We start from the raw sequence: 16,606 nt of genomic DNA on the forward strand, positions 1-16,606 counted from the left end.
CGCTCCGGTCTATTCTTCACTCCGCTGCCCGGCTCATCTTCCCGCAGAAACGATCTGGGCATGTCACTCCCCTTCTTAAACAACTCCAGTGGTTGCCCATCGACCTCCGCTCCAAACAAAAACTCCTCACTCTAGGCTTCGAGGCTCTCCATCACCTTGCCCCTTCCTACCTCTCCTCCCTTCTCTCTTTCTACCGCCCACCCCGCACGCTCCGCTCCTCTGCCGCCCACCTCCTCGCCGTCCCTCGGTCTCGCCTATCCCGCCGTCGACCCCTGGGTCACGTCCTCCCGCGGTCCTGGAACGCCCTCCCTCCTCACCTCCGCCAAACTGATTCTCTTTCCCTCTTCAAAACCTTACTTAAAAATCACCTCCTCCAAGAGGCCTTCCCAGACCGAGCTCCTCTTCCCCCTCTACTCCCTCTGCCATCCCCCCTTTACCTCTCCGCAGCTAAAGCCTCATTTTCCCCTTTTCCCTCCGCTCCTCCACCTCTCCCTTCCCATCCCCACAGCACTGTACCCGTCCGCTCAACTGTATATATTTTCGTTACCCTATTTATTTTGTTAATGAATTGTACATCGCCTTGATTCTATTTAGTTGCCATCGGTTTTTACGAGATGTTCTTCCCCTTGATGCTGTTTAGTGCCATTGTTCTTGTCTGTCCGTCTCCCCCGATTAGACTGTAAGCCCGTCAAACGGCAGGGACTGTCTCTATCTGTTGCCGACTTGTTCATCCCAAGCGCTTAGTACAGTGCTCTGCACATAGTAAGCGCTCAATAAATACTATTGAATGAATGAATGAATCAAGTAGCCACAATGCACTACGTGCTATCGAGAACATTCTAAGATAATTAGGCGCTTAATACAGGCCTCTGCACATGGTAAGCACTCAATAAATATCACTGATTTTTTATGGTATCTGTTAAGCGCTTACAATGTAATACTAATAATAATGGTATTTGTTAAGCCTTCATTCATTCATTCAATCGTATTTATTGAGCGCTTACTGTGTGCAGAGCACTGTACTAAGCGCTTGGAAAGTACAGTTCGGCAACAGATGGAGACAATCCCTGCCCACTGACGGGCTTACAGTCTAACTGGGGGAGAAAGACAAAAACAATAGCAATAAATAGAATCAAGGGGATGTACATCTCATTATAACACTGTTCTAAGCTCTGGGGTAGAACAAGCTTATCGGGTTGGATATAGTCCCTGTCCCACATGGGGCTCACACCCAGCTCTGCCACTTGTCAGCTATGTGACTGTGGGCAAGTCACTTCACTTCTCTGGGCCTCAGTTCCCTCATCTGTAAAATGGGGATTAAGACTGTGAGTCTCACGTGGGACAAGCTGATTCCCCTGTATCTACCCCAGCGCTTAGAACAGTGCTCTGCACATAGTAAGCGCTTAACAAATACCAACATTATTATTAAATAGGAGGAAGAACAGGTATCGAATCCTTATTTATACAATGGAGGAAACTGAAATAGAGAGAAGTTTAAGTGACTTGCCCAGGGTCATATGGCAAACAAGTGACAGAGGTGAGGATAGAGCCCAATTCCTCTGACTCCCTGGCATGCGCTCTTTCCACTATGCCATACTGCTTCTGTATTTAATAATAATGTTGGTATTTAAGCACTTACTATGTGCAGAGCACTGTTCTAAGCGCTGGGGGAGATACAGGGTCATCAGGTTGTCCCACGTGAGGCTCACAGTTAATCCCCATTTTACAGATGAGGGAACTGAGGCACAGACAAGTTAAATGACTCGCCCACAGTCACACAGCTGACAAGTGGCAGAGCCGGGATTTGAACCCATGACCTCTCGCTCCCAAGCCCGGGCTCTTTCCACTGAGCCATGCGGCTTCTTGAGTTGCTTCCCGCCCCAGCCTTCGTTGCAGGGGATAAAGGTTTAGGTCAAGCGGGGCTGACATTCGATATGGAAATACAGGAATTCGATAGGAAGTAGTTGGAGAGGAATTGGAGGAAATGAGGCAGGCCTCCTGGGAGAGAGAGAGTCTGCTGCCATTCTCCCTCGACTGTAAACTGCTTGTGGGTACCCATTCTGTTGAACTGTACTTTCCCAAGCGCTTAGTAATAATAATGTTGGTATTTGTTAAGCACTTACTATGTGCAGAGCACTGTTCTAAGCGCTGGGGGAGATACAGGGGAGTCAGCTTGTCCCACGTAGGGCTCACAGTTTTAATCCCCATTTTACAGATGGGGTAACTGAGGCCCAGAGAAGTGAAGTGACTTGCCCACAGTCACCCAGCTGACAAGTGGCAGAGTCGGGATTCGAACCCATGACCTCGGACTCCCAAGCCCGGGCTCTTTCCACTGAGCCACGCTGCTTAGTATTCATTCGGTCATACCTATGAACGCTTACTGAGTTCAGAGCACTATACTAAGCGTTGGGGAGAGTACAATATAACGTAATAAACAGACACATTCCATGCCCACAACAAGTTTAAAGATCAGCTTCTCAAACAGTAAATGCTCAATAAATACCATTGATTGATTAAGAATAAATCCCGTTGATTGATTGTTTGATGAAGAGGCCCTCTTCAGTGAGGCTTAGTTGAAATATGTGTACAGATCTGTAACTCTATGTATTGAGAAGCAGCGTGGCTCAGTGGAAAGAGCACGGGCTTGGAAGTCAGAGGTGATGAGTTTGAATCCCGGCTCTGCCACTTGTCAGCTGTGTGACTGTGGGCAAGTCACTTAACTTCTTGGTGCCTCAGTTACCTCATCGGTAAAATGGATTAACTGTGAGCCTCAGAGCCTCACATAGGACAACCTGATGACCCTGTATCTACCCCAGCACTTAGAACAGTGCTCGGCACATAGTAAGCGCTTAACAAATACCAACATTATTATTATTATTATTATTTATTTTGATGCTATTGATGGCTGGCTACTTGTTTTGTTTTGTTGTCTGGGTCCTCCCTTCTAGACGGTGAGCCTGTTGTCAGGTAGGGATTGTCTCTAGCTGTTGCCAAATTGTACTTTCCAAGAGCTTAGCACAGTGCTCTGCACACAGTAAGGGCTCAGTAAATATGATTAAATGAGTGAATGAATGAATGAATGAATGAATGAATGAATGAATGAATGAATGAGCACAGGATTGGGAGTCAGAGGATGAGGGTTCTAATCCCGGCTCCACCACTTGTCTGCTGTGAGACCATGGGCAAGCCACTTCACTACTCTGTGCCTCAGTTCCTCATCTGTAAAATGAGGATTAAGACTGTGAGCCCCAAGTGGGACAGGAACTGTGTCCAACCTGATTAACTTGTATCTACCCCAGCGCTTAAAAAGTACTACTATTATTATTGTTATTAAGCAGCATGTCTTAGTGTGAAGCAGCATGACCTAGTGGCAAGAGCATGGGCTTGGGAGTCAGAGGATGTGGGTTCTAATCCCAGCTCCACCGCTTGTCTGCTGGGTGACCTTGGGCAAGTCACGTCGCTTCTCTGTGCCTCAGTTACCTCAACTGTAAAAATGGGGATTAAGACTGTGAGCCCCACGTGGGACAACCTGATTACCTTGCATCTACCCCACCGCTTAGAAAACTGCTCGGCACATTGAAAGGGCTTAACAGATTGATTAGACCGTAAACCCGTCAAACGGCAGGGACTGTCTCTATCTGTTGCTGACTTGTTCACTCCAAGCGCTTAGTACAGTGCTCTGCACATAGTAAGCGCTCAATAAATACTATTGAATGAACAAATACCACATTAATAATTATTATTATTATTCCCCTTCTCAGCATTAACGTAACACATCCCAAACTGAAGTCCTCATGTTCCCACTCAAACCCTGTCCTCCCCCTGACTTTCCCATCACTATAGACAACACCGCCACCCTCCCTCTGTGACCATCTTGACTCATTTCTCTCATTCGACCCACTTATTCCATCTGCCCCCAAAGTCCTGTCAACTCTACCTTCACAGCACCTCTAAAATCTTTTCTCTCCATCCAAACTGCTCCTACACCATTCCAAGCACTTCGTATCCCACCTTGACTAACGCATCAGCCTCCTCAGTGTCCTTGCTGCCTCCCGTCTCTCCCCTCTCCAGTCTTCACTTCACTCTGCTGCCCAGGACATTTTTCTAAAAACAAAACAAAAACAAATAAACGAAAAAATACATTCAGTCCACATGCCCCCACTCCTCAAAAACCTCCAGTGGTTCACCAGCCACCTTCCACGGGAAATAGAAACTCCTTACCGTCAGCTTTAAAGCACTCAGTCAGCTCTCCCCCTCCTACCTTACCTTGCGGATTTTCCACTACATCCCAGCCCATGTCCTCCCTCTGGCCTGGAATTGCCTCTCTCTTTATAACCTTTCCCCACCTTCAAAGCCTTATTAAAATCAAATCTCCAAGGGGGCTTCCCCAATTAAGTCCTCATTTCCCCTCCTCCCTCTCCCTTCGGCATTTCCTACGCACTTAGATCCGTATACTTTAAGCACTTGATATTTACCCCACCCTCAGTCTCACAGCATTTATTTATATATCCATAATTTATTTTAATGTCTGTCTCACTCTCTGTCCTGAAACTCCTTGTGGGAAGAAGATGTGTCTACCAACTCTGTTGTATTGTACGCTACCAAGCGCTTACTACGTTGTTCTGCACACAGTAACCACTCAGTAAGCACAACCGATCGACATTTTTACCCACCGCTCTCCAAGGAGCTTTTATTTCTACTCCTCACAGGGACGAGTTCTTTAGGGAACATGGGAGAACAAGACACAATCTCAGAATGTTTTGTTTAAACCCGCTTCAGTTTCCTCATCTTGTTAAGCGTACTTGTTAAGCATTTACTTTGTGCCAGGCACTGTACTAAGCACTAGGGAAGGTACGAGATGATCAGATCGGACACCATCACTGCCCCACGTGGGGCCCGCAATCTAAATCGGAGGGAGGAGGATTTAATTTTTATCCCCATTTTGCAGAGGAGGTAACTGAGGCACAGAAAAGTAAAGTGGCTTGCTCAAAATCAGCAAGTGGCAGACAAGTGGTAAGGATAGAATTCGAACCCAGGTCCTCGGACTCCCAGACCCGTACTCTTTCCGCTAGACTGTGCTGCTTCCCATTTACTCGTAGGGATAACTCGTGAGGTGAGCTGCAGGCTGGGGACGCTCTTCAACTTGTCTGCTGTGTGACTTTGGGCAAGTCACTTCAGTTCTCTATGCCTCAGTTACCTCATCTGTAAAATGGGAATTAAGACTGTGAGTCCTGTGTGGGAGGGGACTGGGTCCAACCTGATTAGTTGGTATCTGCCCCAGGGCTTAATACAGTGCTTGGTACATAGTAAGCGTGTAATAAATACCATTTGTCATTATAATTATTACTCCTTTGCACAATATCGTTATTATTATCATTATTTCACCTGGAGAAATTCGAATATTCCTAAAGTACCATGCGACTGAGGCAATTTAGTCAGTAATCCCCCTATTGTCATAAATTCTCTGATGAGGGAAGAGCATTCAGGAGGGAAGTCCCTGAGCATAGTAATGGATCAACAATAGAGTTTTGCTTTGTTTTTCTTGTTTCTTTAGTTTCTGCAGCATGGTGTAGTGGTTGGAACAGGAGCCTGGGAGCCAGAGGATCATGGGTTCTAACCCCAGCTCTGCCTCATGTGTGCTGTGTGACCTTTGGCAAGTCACTTCACTTCTCTGGGCCTCAGTTCCCTCATCTGTAAAAAGGGGATTGAGACTGTGAGCCCCACCTGGTATAGGGACTGTATCCAACCTGATTAACCTGTATCCACCCTAGTGCTTAGTATGGTGCTTGGCACATAGTAAGTGCTTAACAAATACCATAATTATTATAATATTATATTAATTGTATTGATATATTATAACACTATAATAATAATGATGATGATTATAAGTGAACCTCACTGTCAGTGGTGTTTTCAAATATGAAGGACATACATGTGTACATACATGTATGTATGTATATTCATTCATTCAATAGTATTTATTGAGTGCTTACTATGTGCAGAGCACTGTACTAAGCGCTTGGAATGGACAAATCGGTAACAGATAGAGACAGTCCCTGCCCTTTGACGGGCTTACAGTCTAATCGGGGGAGACGGGCAGACGAGAACAATGGCGATAAATAGAATCGAGGGGATGAACATCTCATTAAAACAATAGCAAATAAATAGAATCAAGGCGATGTACATCTCATTAACAAAATAAATAGGGTAATGAAGATATATACAGTTGAACAGACGAGTACAGTGCTGAGGGGATGGGAAGGGAGGGGGGAGGAGCAGAGGGAGATAGGGGAAAAGAGGGAGTAGAGGGAGAAGGGGAGCTCAGTGTGGGAAGGCCTCTTGGAGGAGGTGAACTGTAAGTAGGGTTTTGAAGAGGGGAAGAGAATGAGTTTGGCAGAGGTGAGGAGGGAGGGCGTTCCGGGTCAGCGGGAGGACGTGGCCCAGGGGTCGACGGCGGGATAGGCGAGAACGGGGGACGGTGAGGAGGTGGGTGGCAGAGGAGCGGAGTGTGCGGGGTGGGCGGTGGAAAGACAGAAGGGAGGAGAGGTAGGAGGGTGCAAGGTGATGGACAGCCTACACATAATATAAATATAGTGTACATATATATACAATATCATTATTATATATACCTATATCATGATCAATTAATGGTACTTATTGGGCACTTACTAAGTGCTTGGGAGAGTACAAGTGGGTAAGCTCATTGTGGGCAGGGAATGTGTCTGCTTATTGCTATATTGTTCTCTTCCAATCGCTCAGTACAGTCTTCTACACACAGTAATCACTCAATAAAAATGACTGAACGAAAGTGGGTAGAAATATTCCCGCTCACAAGGAACTTATTACAATCAAGGAACTACATAAACAGGCACATTCCCGCCCACAACGAGCTCAGTCTAGATGGTCTAGGGTCACGGACAAGTGCACAGACAAAGCAGAAAGGAAAGGGAGCTGGGGAAAAGAGGCCTAAATCAGGGAAGGCCTCTGGGAGAAGATGTTACCTCAATAAGGCTAGGAAGATGGGGAGAGTGGTGTCCCGGTACATGTGGAGGGGGAGGGGGTTCCAGGCTACGGGGAGGATGTGGGAAAGGAGTCGGTGGTGAGATAGACGAGACTGTGGCACAGTGAGCAATCTGGTGCTGGAGGAGCAAAAATGTGTGGTCTGGGCTAAAGTAGGAGATCAGGGAGGTGAGGCGGGTGGGTGCAATCCGAGGGAGAGCTTTAAAAGCGTCGGTAAGTAGTTTCTGGTTGATACAGGGGCGGATGGGAAACTGGTGGAAGATCCTGAGGAATGGGAAGACATGGATTGAACTGTTTTTAAAAAATAGGGATAGGATAAGTGCTTGGAATAACATCCCAACATCCCATCTCTCATAATATCCCGACTGGATTATTGCATCAGTCTCCTCTCTGATCTCCCATCCTCCTGTCTCTCCTCACTCCAGTCTATAATTCACTCCGCTGCCCGGATCATCTTTCTACAGAAACGCTCTGGCCAAGTCACCCCCCTCCTCAAAAACCTCCAGTGGTTGCCTATCAACCTTCTCATGAAACAAAAACTCCTCACTATTGCCTTCAGAGCTTTCCATCCCCTGGCCCCCTCCTACCTTATCTCCCTTCTCTCCTTCTCCAGCCCAGCCCGCACACACCGCTCCTCTGCCGCCGCTAACCTCCTCACTGTCCCTCATTCTTGTACATCCCACCGTCGATCCCTGGCCCACGTCCTAACTCTTACCTGGAATGTCCTCTCTCCTCACATCTACCAAACTCTCTTCCCCTCTTCAAAGGCCTACTGAGAGCTCACCTCCTCCAGGAGGCCTTCCCAGCCTGAGCCCTCCCTTTCCTTCTGCCCCTCCTCCCCTCTCCACTGCCCCTACTCCCTCCCTCCGCTCTACCCCCTTCCCCTCTCCAAACCATTTGTATATATTATTTATTACTCTATTCTATTAATGTTGTGTACATATCTATGATTCTATTTATCTACTTTGTTTTGTTTTATTGTCCGTCTCCCCGCTTCTAGACTGTGAACCTGTTGTTGGGCAGGGATTATCTCTATCTGTTGCTGAATTGTACCTTCCAAGCGCTTAGTACAGTGCTCTTCACACAGTAAGCGCTCAATAAATACAAATGAAAGAATGAATTACATGGTAGCAGTTTGGATGGAGAGGAAAGGGTGGATTTTAGCGATCTTGTGAAGATTGAAATGACAGGATTTAGTGATTGAATATGTGGGTTGAATGAGAGGAGTCAACAGGAATAGAGTGAATAGGCAATAAGTCTATTTGTTATTATTATTAACAATGATAATAACATTAGTAATAATCATGTGGTATTTGTTAAGTGCTGACTAGGTGCCAAACACTGTACTAAGCTCTGGGTCATATAAAAGATAATTAGGTCCCTCATGGAGCTCACAATCTAAGGAGGAGAGAGACCAGGCATTGAATTTCCATCTTGCAGATGAGGGAAATGAGGCACAGAGAAGCCAAGTGACTTGCCCTAGGTCACAGAGCAGAGAAGTGGCAGAGCTGGGATTTTTCATTCATTCATTTAATTGTATTTATTGAGCGCTTACTATGTGCAGAGCATTGTACTAAGTGCTTGGAATGTACAATTGGGCAACAGAAAGAGACTATCCCTGCCCAACGACAGGCTCACAGTCTAAACGGGGAAGACAGAGAGCAAAGCAAAACAGAACAAAGCAAAGGAAGACAACATCATCGAGATAAATAGAATCATGGAGCTATACACCTCATTAACAAAATAAACAGAGTAATAAATAATATATACAAATGAGCACAATGCTGAGGGGAGGGGAAGGGGGAAGAGCAGAGGGCAGGAGAGGGGTAATGGGGGGAGCAGCGTGGCTCAGTGGAAAGAGCCCGGGCTTGGGAGTCAGAGGTCAGGGGTTTGAATCCCAGCTCTGCCACTTGTCAGCTGTATGACTGTGGGCAAGTCACTTCACTTCTCTGGGCCTCAGTTCTCTCATCTGTAAAATGGGGATTAACTGTGAGCCTCACGTGGGACAACCTGATTACTCTGTATCTACCCCAGCACTTAGAACAGTGCTCTGCACATAGTAAGCGCTTAACAAATACTAACATTATTCCTACTGAGGGCTCACCTCCCCCAAGAGGCCTTCCCAGACTGAGCTTCCCCTTTTCCCTCTGCTCCCTCTCTGCCCCCCCTTCACCTCCCCTCAGCTAAGCCCCCTTTCCCCCCCCTTTCCCTCTGCTCCTTCCTCTCTCCTTTCCTCTCCCCTCAGCACTGTGTTCATTTTGCTCATTTGTATATATTTTTATTACCCTATTTATTTTGTTAATGAGACATACATCGCCTTGATTCTATTTATTGCTATTGTTTTTGTCTGTCTGTCTCCCCCGATTAGACTGTGAGCCCGTCAATGGGCTGGACTTGTCTCTGTTTGCCGAATTGTACATTCCAAGTGCTTAGTACAGTGCTCTGCACATAGTAGGCACTCAATAAATACTATTGAATGAATGAAAGGTGGAAGAGAGGGAAAGGTGGAGGGCTCACACTGGAGGACGTGAGCTCTCACGAGGGCTTTGAAGAGGGGAAGAGAGTTAGTATGGCGGGGGTGAGGAGGGAGGGCGTTCCAGGCCAGAGGTAGGACGTGGGCCAGGGGTCGACGGCGGGACAGGCGCGAAGGGGGGACCGTGAGGAGGTGAGTGGCAGAGGAGCGGAGCGTGCGGGCTGGGCAGTAGAAAGAGAGAAGGGAGGAGAGGTAGGAGGGAGCAAGGGGATGGAGAGCTTTGAAGCCAAGAGTGAGGAGTTTTTGTTTTGTGCGAAGGTTGATAGGCCACGACTGGTGATTTTCGAGGAGGGGAGTGACATGCCCAGAGCGTTTCTGGAGGAAGATGATCCGGGCAGCAGAGTGAAGTACAAACTGAAATGGAGAGAGACAGGAGGAAGGGAGATCCGAGAAGAGGCTGACACAATCCAGTCAGGATATTAGAAGAGCTTGTACCAGTTCGGTAGCAGTTTGGATGGAGAGGAAAGGGCGGATCTTGGCGATATTGTGAAGGTGAGACCGGCCTTGGTGACGGATCGGATGCGTGGGGTGAATGAGAGAGCCGAGTCAAGGATGACACCGAGGTTGCGGGCCTGAGAGACGGGAAGGATGGTCGTACCATCCACAGTGACAGGGAAGTTAGGAAGAGGACAGGGCTTGGGAGGGAAGATGAGGAGCTCAGTCTTCCTCATGTTGAGTTTTAGGTGGCGGGCCGACATCCAGATGGAGACATCCTGGAGGCGGGAGGAGATGTGAGCCTGAAGGGAGGGGGAGAGGACGGGGGCGGAGATGTAGATCTGCTTGTCATCTGCGTAGAGACGGTAGTCAAAGCCGTGAGAGCGGATGAGTTCACCGAGGGAGTGAGTGTAGATGGAGAACAGAAGAGGACCGAGAACTGACCCTTGAGGAACTCCAACAGTTAAAGGATGGGAGGAGGAGGAGGCTCCAGCGAAGGAGACCGAGAATGACCGGCCAGAGAGGTAAGAGGAGAACCGGGAGAGGACGGGGTCCGTGAAGCCGAGGTGAGATAAAGTGTGGAGGAGAAGGGGATTAGAACGCAGATCCTCTTGCTCCCAGGCCCATAATCTTTCCAATAGACCACACTGCTCCTTAAAGACTGGTGGCTGTTATCATACCTGAGAGTATCTTTTTCGAAGCTCAGGTCATTTTAAACTCCTCCGGAGAGAAGATACTTAATACAGTATCTTCATGCTTTTGACCGTTCAGCGTGATGGACTCCGTTCTACCGATTGCCTTCTTCCCCTATTGGGACTTGAAGAAAGTTTCCTTTTCAGAGTGATTCAGAATCAGCTCCGAAGACTCGCCAAGCAGCTTTCATTTTCAAGCCAATTCACCAAATCGGCCCTCAATTCCAATCATCTCATTTATTATTAACGATTATTTAGACAGTACAGTTCACTGATTTTGGCACAGTAGTGAGGCTTCTGAATCCCAACCTACCACTGCTAATCAACGGATTCTTCTTCTTTTACTAGAAATAGGAGCAGCATCGATTGAGCATCTACTTCATAATAATAATGATGGCATTTGTTAAGCGCTTATTATGAGCTGAGCACCGTTCTAAGCACTGGGGTGCATAGAAGGAAATCAGGTTGTCCCACGTGGGACTCACAGCTTTAATCCCCATTTTACAGATGAGTAACTGAGGCACAGAGAAGTTAAGCTGCTTGCCCAAGGTCACACAGCACACAGGTGGCAGAGCCGGGATTAATAATAATAATAACGTCGGTATTTGTTAAGCGCTCACTATGTGCCGAGCACTGTTCTAAGCGCTGGGGTAGACACAGGGGAATCAGGTTGTCCCACGTGGGGCTCACGGTCTTTATCCCCATTTTCCAAATGAGGTCACTGAGGCCCAGAGAAGTGAAGTGACTTGCCCACAGTCACACAGCTGGCAAGTGGCCGAGCCGGGATTCGAACCCATGACCTCTGACTCCAAAGCCCGTGCTCTTTCCACTGATTAGAACCCATGACATCTGACTCCCAAGCCCATGCTCTTTCCACTGAGCCACGCTCCTAAGTGGTTTTCAAAGGGGAAGGCACACAATCGAAATCTGTCCCATCTTCAAGGATAGACTATTTCTTCTAAAGAGCCCGGGCTTGGGAGTCAGAGGTCATGGGTTCGAATCCCGGCTCAGCCGCCTGTCAGCTGTGTGACTTTGAGCAAGTCATTTCACTTCTCTGGGCCTCAGTTACCCCGTCTGTAAAGTGGGGATTAAGACTGTGAGACCACGGGGGACAACCTTATCACCTTGTATCCTCCCCAGCGCTTAGTACAGTGCTTGGCACATAGTAAGCGCTTAACAAATACCATCATTATTATTATTTATTATTATCTAGCAGGAAATAATCACAAACTGCACAAGTCTCACAATTCTGCCCAGTCTAGAAAGCAAAGCAAAAAAAAAACCCACCTAAAACCTTATAATCTACATTCCTGAAGGCTTTTCCATTTTGTGCTCCTTCAACTCAAGTGGGCAACTTTGAGGCAGCCTGATCTAGTAGCAAGGCGCTACAAAAAGGACCAAAAGCATAACAAGCAGCATGGCTCAGTGGAAAGAGCCCGGGCTTGGGAGTCAGAGGTCATGGGTTCGAATCCCCGCTCTGCCGCTTGTCAGCTGTGTGACCTTGGGCAAGACACTCAACTTCTCTGGGCCTCAGTTCCCTCATCTGTAAAATGGGGATGAAGACTGTGAGCCTCACGTGGGACAATCTGATTACCCTGTATGTCCCAGATACACGCACTGTTCTAAGCGCTGGGGAGGATACAAGGTGATCAGGATGTCCCACGTGGGCTCACAGTTTTAATTCCCATTTGACAGACAGGGTAACTGAGGCTCAGAGAAGTGAAGTGACTTGCCCAAAGTCACACAGCTGGCAGGTGGCAGAACTGGGATTCGAACCCATGACCTCTGACTCCCAAGCCCAGGCTCTTTAGATGAAATAGTCTATCCTTGAAGATGGGACAGATTTAAATTGTGCGCCTTCCCGTTTGAAAACCACTTATGGGCGTGCTGCCAGAGAAGCAGCGTGGCTCAGTGGAAAGAGCCGGGGCTTGGGAGTCAGAGGTCAGGGGTTCAAATCCCAGTTCTGCCGCTTGCCAGCTGGGTGACTTTGGGCAAGTCACTTCACTTCTCTGGGCCTCAGTTCCCTCATCTTTAAAATGGGGATGAAGACTGCGAGCCCCATGTGGGATGACCTGATTACCTTGTCTCGCCCCCCCAGCACTTAGAACAGCGCTTTGCACATAGTAAGCGCTTAACAAATGCCATCATTATTATCATAATTATTACCCCAGCCCTTAAAACAGTGTTCTGCATATAGTAAGCGCTTAACAAATGCCAACCTTATTATCATAATTATTACCCCAGCCCTTAAAACAGTGTTCTGCATATAGTAAGCGCTTAACAAATGCCATCATCATTATTATGATTATTACCCCAACGCTTAGAACAGTGCTCTGCACATAGTAAGCGCTTAACAAATGCCATCATTATTATGATTATTTCCCCAGCGCTTAGAACAGTGCTCTGCACATAGTAAGTGCTTAACAAATGCCATCGTCATTATTATTATAACAATCCCCCGCGCCTGACAAGAGTGCTTGTCTACAGCGTGGCTCAGTGGCAAGAGCCCGGGCTTGGGAGTCAAAGGTCATGGGTTCGAATCCCGGCTCTCCCCATTGTCAGCCGGGTGACCGTGGGCGAGTCATTTCACTTCCCCGGGCCTCAGTGGCCTCATCTGTAAAACGGGGATGAAGACTGGGAGCCCCACGTGGGACCACCTGATGACCCTGCCTCTCCCCCAGCGCTCAGTACAGAGCTCTGCACGTAGTAAGCGCTTAACAAATACCAACATGATTATTATTAGATGGAAAGCGTTCAATAAATAGGTCCGGTGGACGGCAGGCCAGCGGGCGAACGAAGCCTCGAAGGGCGCCTTCCCCCGCAGCCGCGTCCCGCCCAGGACCGGCCCGAGGGACTACAATTCCCAGCATTCCGCGGGGGGAGGGTCGGGGACTCCATCTCCCACAATCCCCCTCGCGCGGCCCCGACCCATTCCCGGGCGGGGCCGGCGTCAACCATCTGGGGCGCGGGGGGAGGGGGACCGACGCTGCGAAGAGCCGCTCCGGCCACGGCCCGCCGGGTGACAAGGGTAGATCCGCGAGGACGGGGTGGAGAAGACGGGACAGGGGACGGGGCCGCTTTTTCCCGTGCGCGCGGAGCGGGTCTTAAGGGCGTGTCGGAAGGTGGGGGAGAGGGGGATCCCCCCCGTGATGGAGATGGTGTGTCCCCGGCCGCCCCCCGCCGGTGGAATGTGCGGGCGGAGGGGGGCGGGGCTGCGGAGGCGGCGGCGGGCGGGCGGGCGGAGCGCGCTGCGGGCCGGGGGCCGGGGGCCATGCCCACCCAGCGGGACGCCACCGCCGCCGGCACCATGACCCACCCGGCCCCGGCGGGAGGAGGAGGAGGCGGCGGCGGCGGCGGCGGGGGTGACCACACGCACCAGGTCCGGGTGAAAGCCTACTACAAAGGGTGAGTGCACGGCCCGCCGCACCGCTTAGGGCACTGCTCTGCACCCACGGGCTGCGCTCGGTCTTGATGGGGGCGGGCGTGAGCCCCGGCCCCAGCGTTGAGGGCAGGGCTCTGCACACTGAGCCCGGGAAGGGGCATGGAGGGGGAGCGGGGGAGAGTTGGAAGGGAGGACTCGGTGGGGAGGTGGAAGGGTGGGGGAAGGACTGGGTGGGAAGGAGGGAGGCTGGGGGAAGGACTAGTTGGGAAGGAGGGAGGCTGGGGGAAGGACTGGGTGGGAAGGAGGGAGGCTGGGGGAAGGACTGGGTGGGAAGGGGGAAGGTTGGGGGAAGGACTGGGTGGGAAGGAGGGAGGCTGGGGGAAGGACTGGGTGGGAAGGAGGGAGGCTGGGGGAAGGACTGGGTGGGAAGGAGGGAGGCTGGGGGAAGGACTGGGTGGGAAGGTGGGAGACTGGGGGAAGGACTGGGTGGGAGGCCAAGGGAAGGATTGAGTGGGAGGGTGGGGGAAGGATTGGGTGGGAAGGTGGGAGGCTGGGGGAAGGATTGAGTGGGAGGGTGGGGGAAGGATTGGGTGGGAAGGAGGGAGGCTGGGAGAAGGATTGGATGGGAAAGTAGGAGGCTGGGGGAAGGATTGAGTGGGAGGGTGGGGCAAGGATTGAGTGGGAAGCAGGGAGGCTGGAGGAAGGATTGGATGGGAAAGGAGGAGGGTAGAAGGGAGAATTGGGTGGGAAGGTGGAAGGGTGGGGGAAGGACTGGGTGGCTGCTTATGAGAAGCAGCGTGGCTCAGTGGAAAAGCCCGGGCTTGGGAGTCAGAGGTCATGGGTTCTCATCCCGGCTCCGCCACTTGTCAGCTGTGTGGCTTTGGACAAGTCACTTCACTTCTCTGAGCCTCAGTTACCGCATCTATAAAATGGGGATTAAGACCGTGAGCCCCATGTGGGACAACCTGATCACCTTGTATTCCCCCCCGGAGTTTAGAACGGTGCTCTGCACATAGTAAGCGCTTAACGAATGCCATTATTATTATTACTGGGTGGGAAGGAGGGAAGCTGGCGAAAGGACCGGGTGGGAAGCTGGAAGACTGGGGCAAGGATCGGATGGGAAGGTGGGAGGCTGGGGCAAGGATTGGATGGGGAGGTGGTGGTGTGGGGGAAGAGTTGGGTGGAAAGGTGGGGACGTGGGAGCAGAGTTGGGTGGAAGGGTGAGGGCTGAGTTGGGTGTAGGGAACCCTAGGTGGGATCGTGAGGGAAGGGGAATGCTGTTGAGCGGGAGCCACATCATGGGGAAATGTGGGAGTTGGGATGTGTGAGGGCGTGGCCTTGAGTGCAGGGGTATGGAGGGTGAGCCCCTAGTTTGGCAGGAACTGGAGCTGACATTAAAGCCAGGAAATTAGTGAGCGGGCAGTGAACTTCTCAACCGGACAGGCTGGGGGAGGCTTGGGGACAGCTCCAGGTCAGAGCAACTTTTTGGGCACGCAGAGCTTCTTCTGGGGACCGGTGAGGTGGACTGGAGACTACGTACGGCGGGTATTGAAAAGGACCGATGAAGATAGATGGGGATTATCTTGATCTACCCCAGTGCTTAGAACAACACTTGATACATAGAAAGCGCTTAACAAATGTAATTATTATTATTATCATGGCCACTGAAATTGGCTACCGGGGTATAGAGTGAGAAGAGGAGTCGGTCAGGCTCCATTCCAGAGACTCTTAGCATTCGTCCCTCGCTAGACGATGGTTTCGGCAGGAGTATGGCCTTGAAGACATTTTGATAACTTACTCCTGCAACTCCTCTTTATTGTATTTACTTCTGATCTGACCTTGGAAGATTGAGTGAAGTGTGCTTGAATGCCTTTCTCTGGTAACCTTTTCAGCAACTTTGTTTTCATGTGAAACGATTGAGTTTTCTCATGTGTTAGATGTTTGAGTCTCCTCACGGTTCCTCTCTCCCCTGATTTTAGTGAGACCCTCCCTGGCACTGTTATGATTCAGGGCTTTGGGATGAGGAACCACAGGGTAAAAAGGAGAACAACAGATATGCCTGGTGTGGGATGTAAATTCAATGTCTTGTTTGCAATTTTTTTGTCTGGGTTGGCATCCTAAGTGCTTCCTTACTTTCAAGAAAAAAAATCCTTATTCAATATATTTTATTAGGGGGTATTTTTACATATTATGTAGATTTATGTGTAGGTTTTTTTCCTTCTCTTAAAATGGGGACCTTCCCACAATTTATCACCTTTCTTCAGATGACAGTTTTGATGTTTTAGAAATTGGAAACTTTAAGAGTGTCATACAGTGACATAAATTTAAAATATTTGCCGAGTGCAAAGCGCTGTACTAAGTGCTTTTTTTCATGGTATTTATGTGCCAGGCATATGGGATTAGTTGATCTACCCCAGTGTTTAGAACCCTGAGGTAGATACAAACTAATCAGGTTGGACACAGTCCATGTCCCACATGGGGCTCAGAGTCTTAATCCCCGTTTTACGGATGAGGTAACCGAGGCACAGGGAAACGAAGGGAGTT

General features: G+C 49.5%; 1 protein-coding gene across 2 annotated transcripts in view; it reads left to right on the top strand.

The window, feature by feature from the left end:
- Positions 1-13,915: 13,915 nt before the first annotated feature.
- The window catches only part of PRKCI (protein kinase C iota), a 74,018-nt gene continuing 71,327 nt past the window's right edge, over positions 13,916-16,606 (top strand). For both annotated transcript variants that reach the window (XM_029064226.1, XM_029064227.1), the window contains exon 1: positions 13,916-14,085. In XM_029064226.1, the coding sequence (XP_028920059.1) occupies positions 13,952-14,085 (134 nt within the window). In that variant the 5' untranslated portion in view covers positions 13,916-13,951. The remainder of the gene's footprint in view (positions 14,086-16,606) is intronic.

This window comes from Ornithorhynchus anatinus, chromosome 1 (assembly GCF_004115215.2).
Source record: "Ornithorhynchus anatinus isolate Pmale09 chromosome 1, mOrnAna1.pri.v4, whole genome shotgun sequence".
In the NCBI taxonomy this organism is placed as follows: Eukaryota; Metazoa; Chordata; class Mammalia; order Monotremata; family Ornithorhynchidae; genus Ornithorhynchus; species Ornithorhynchus anatinus.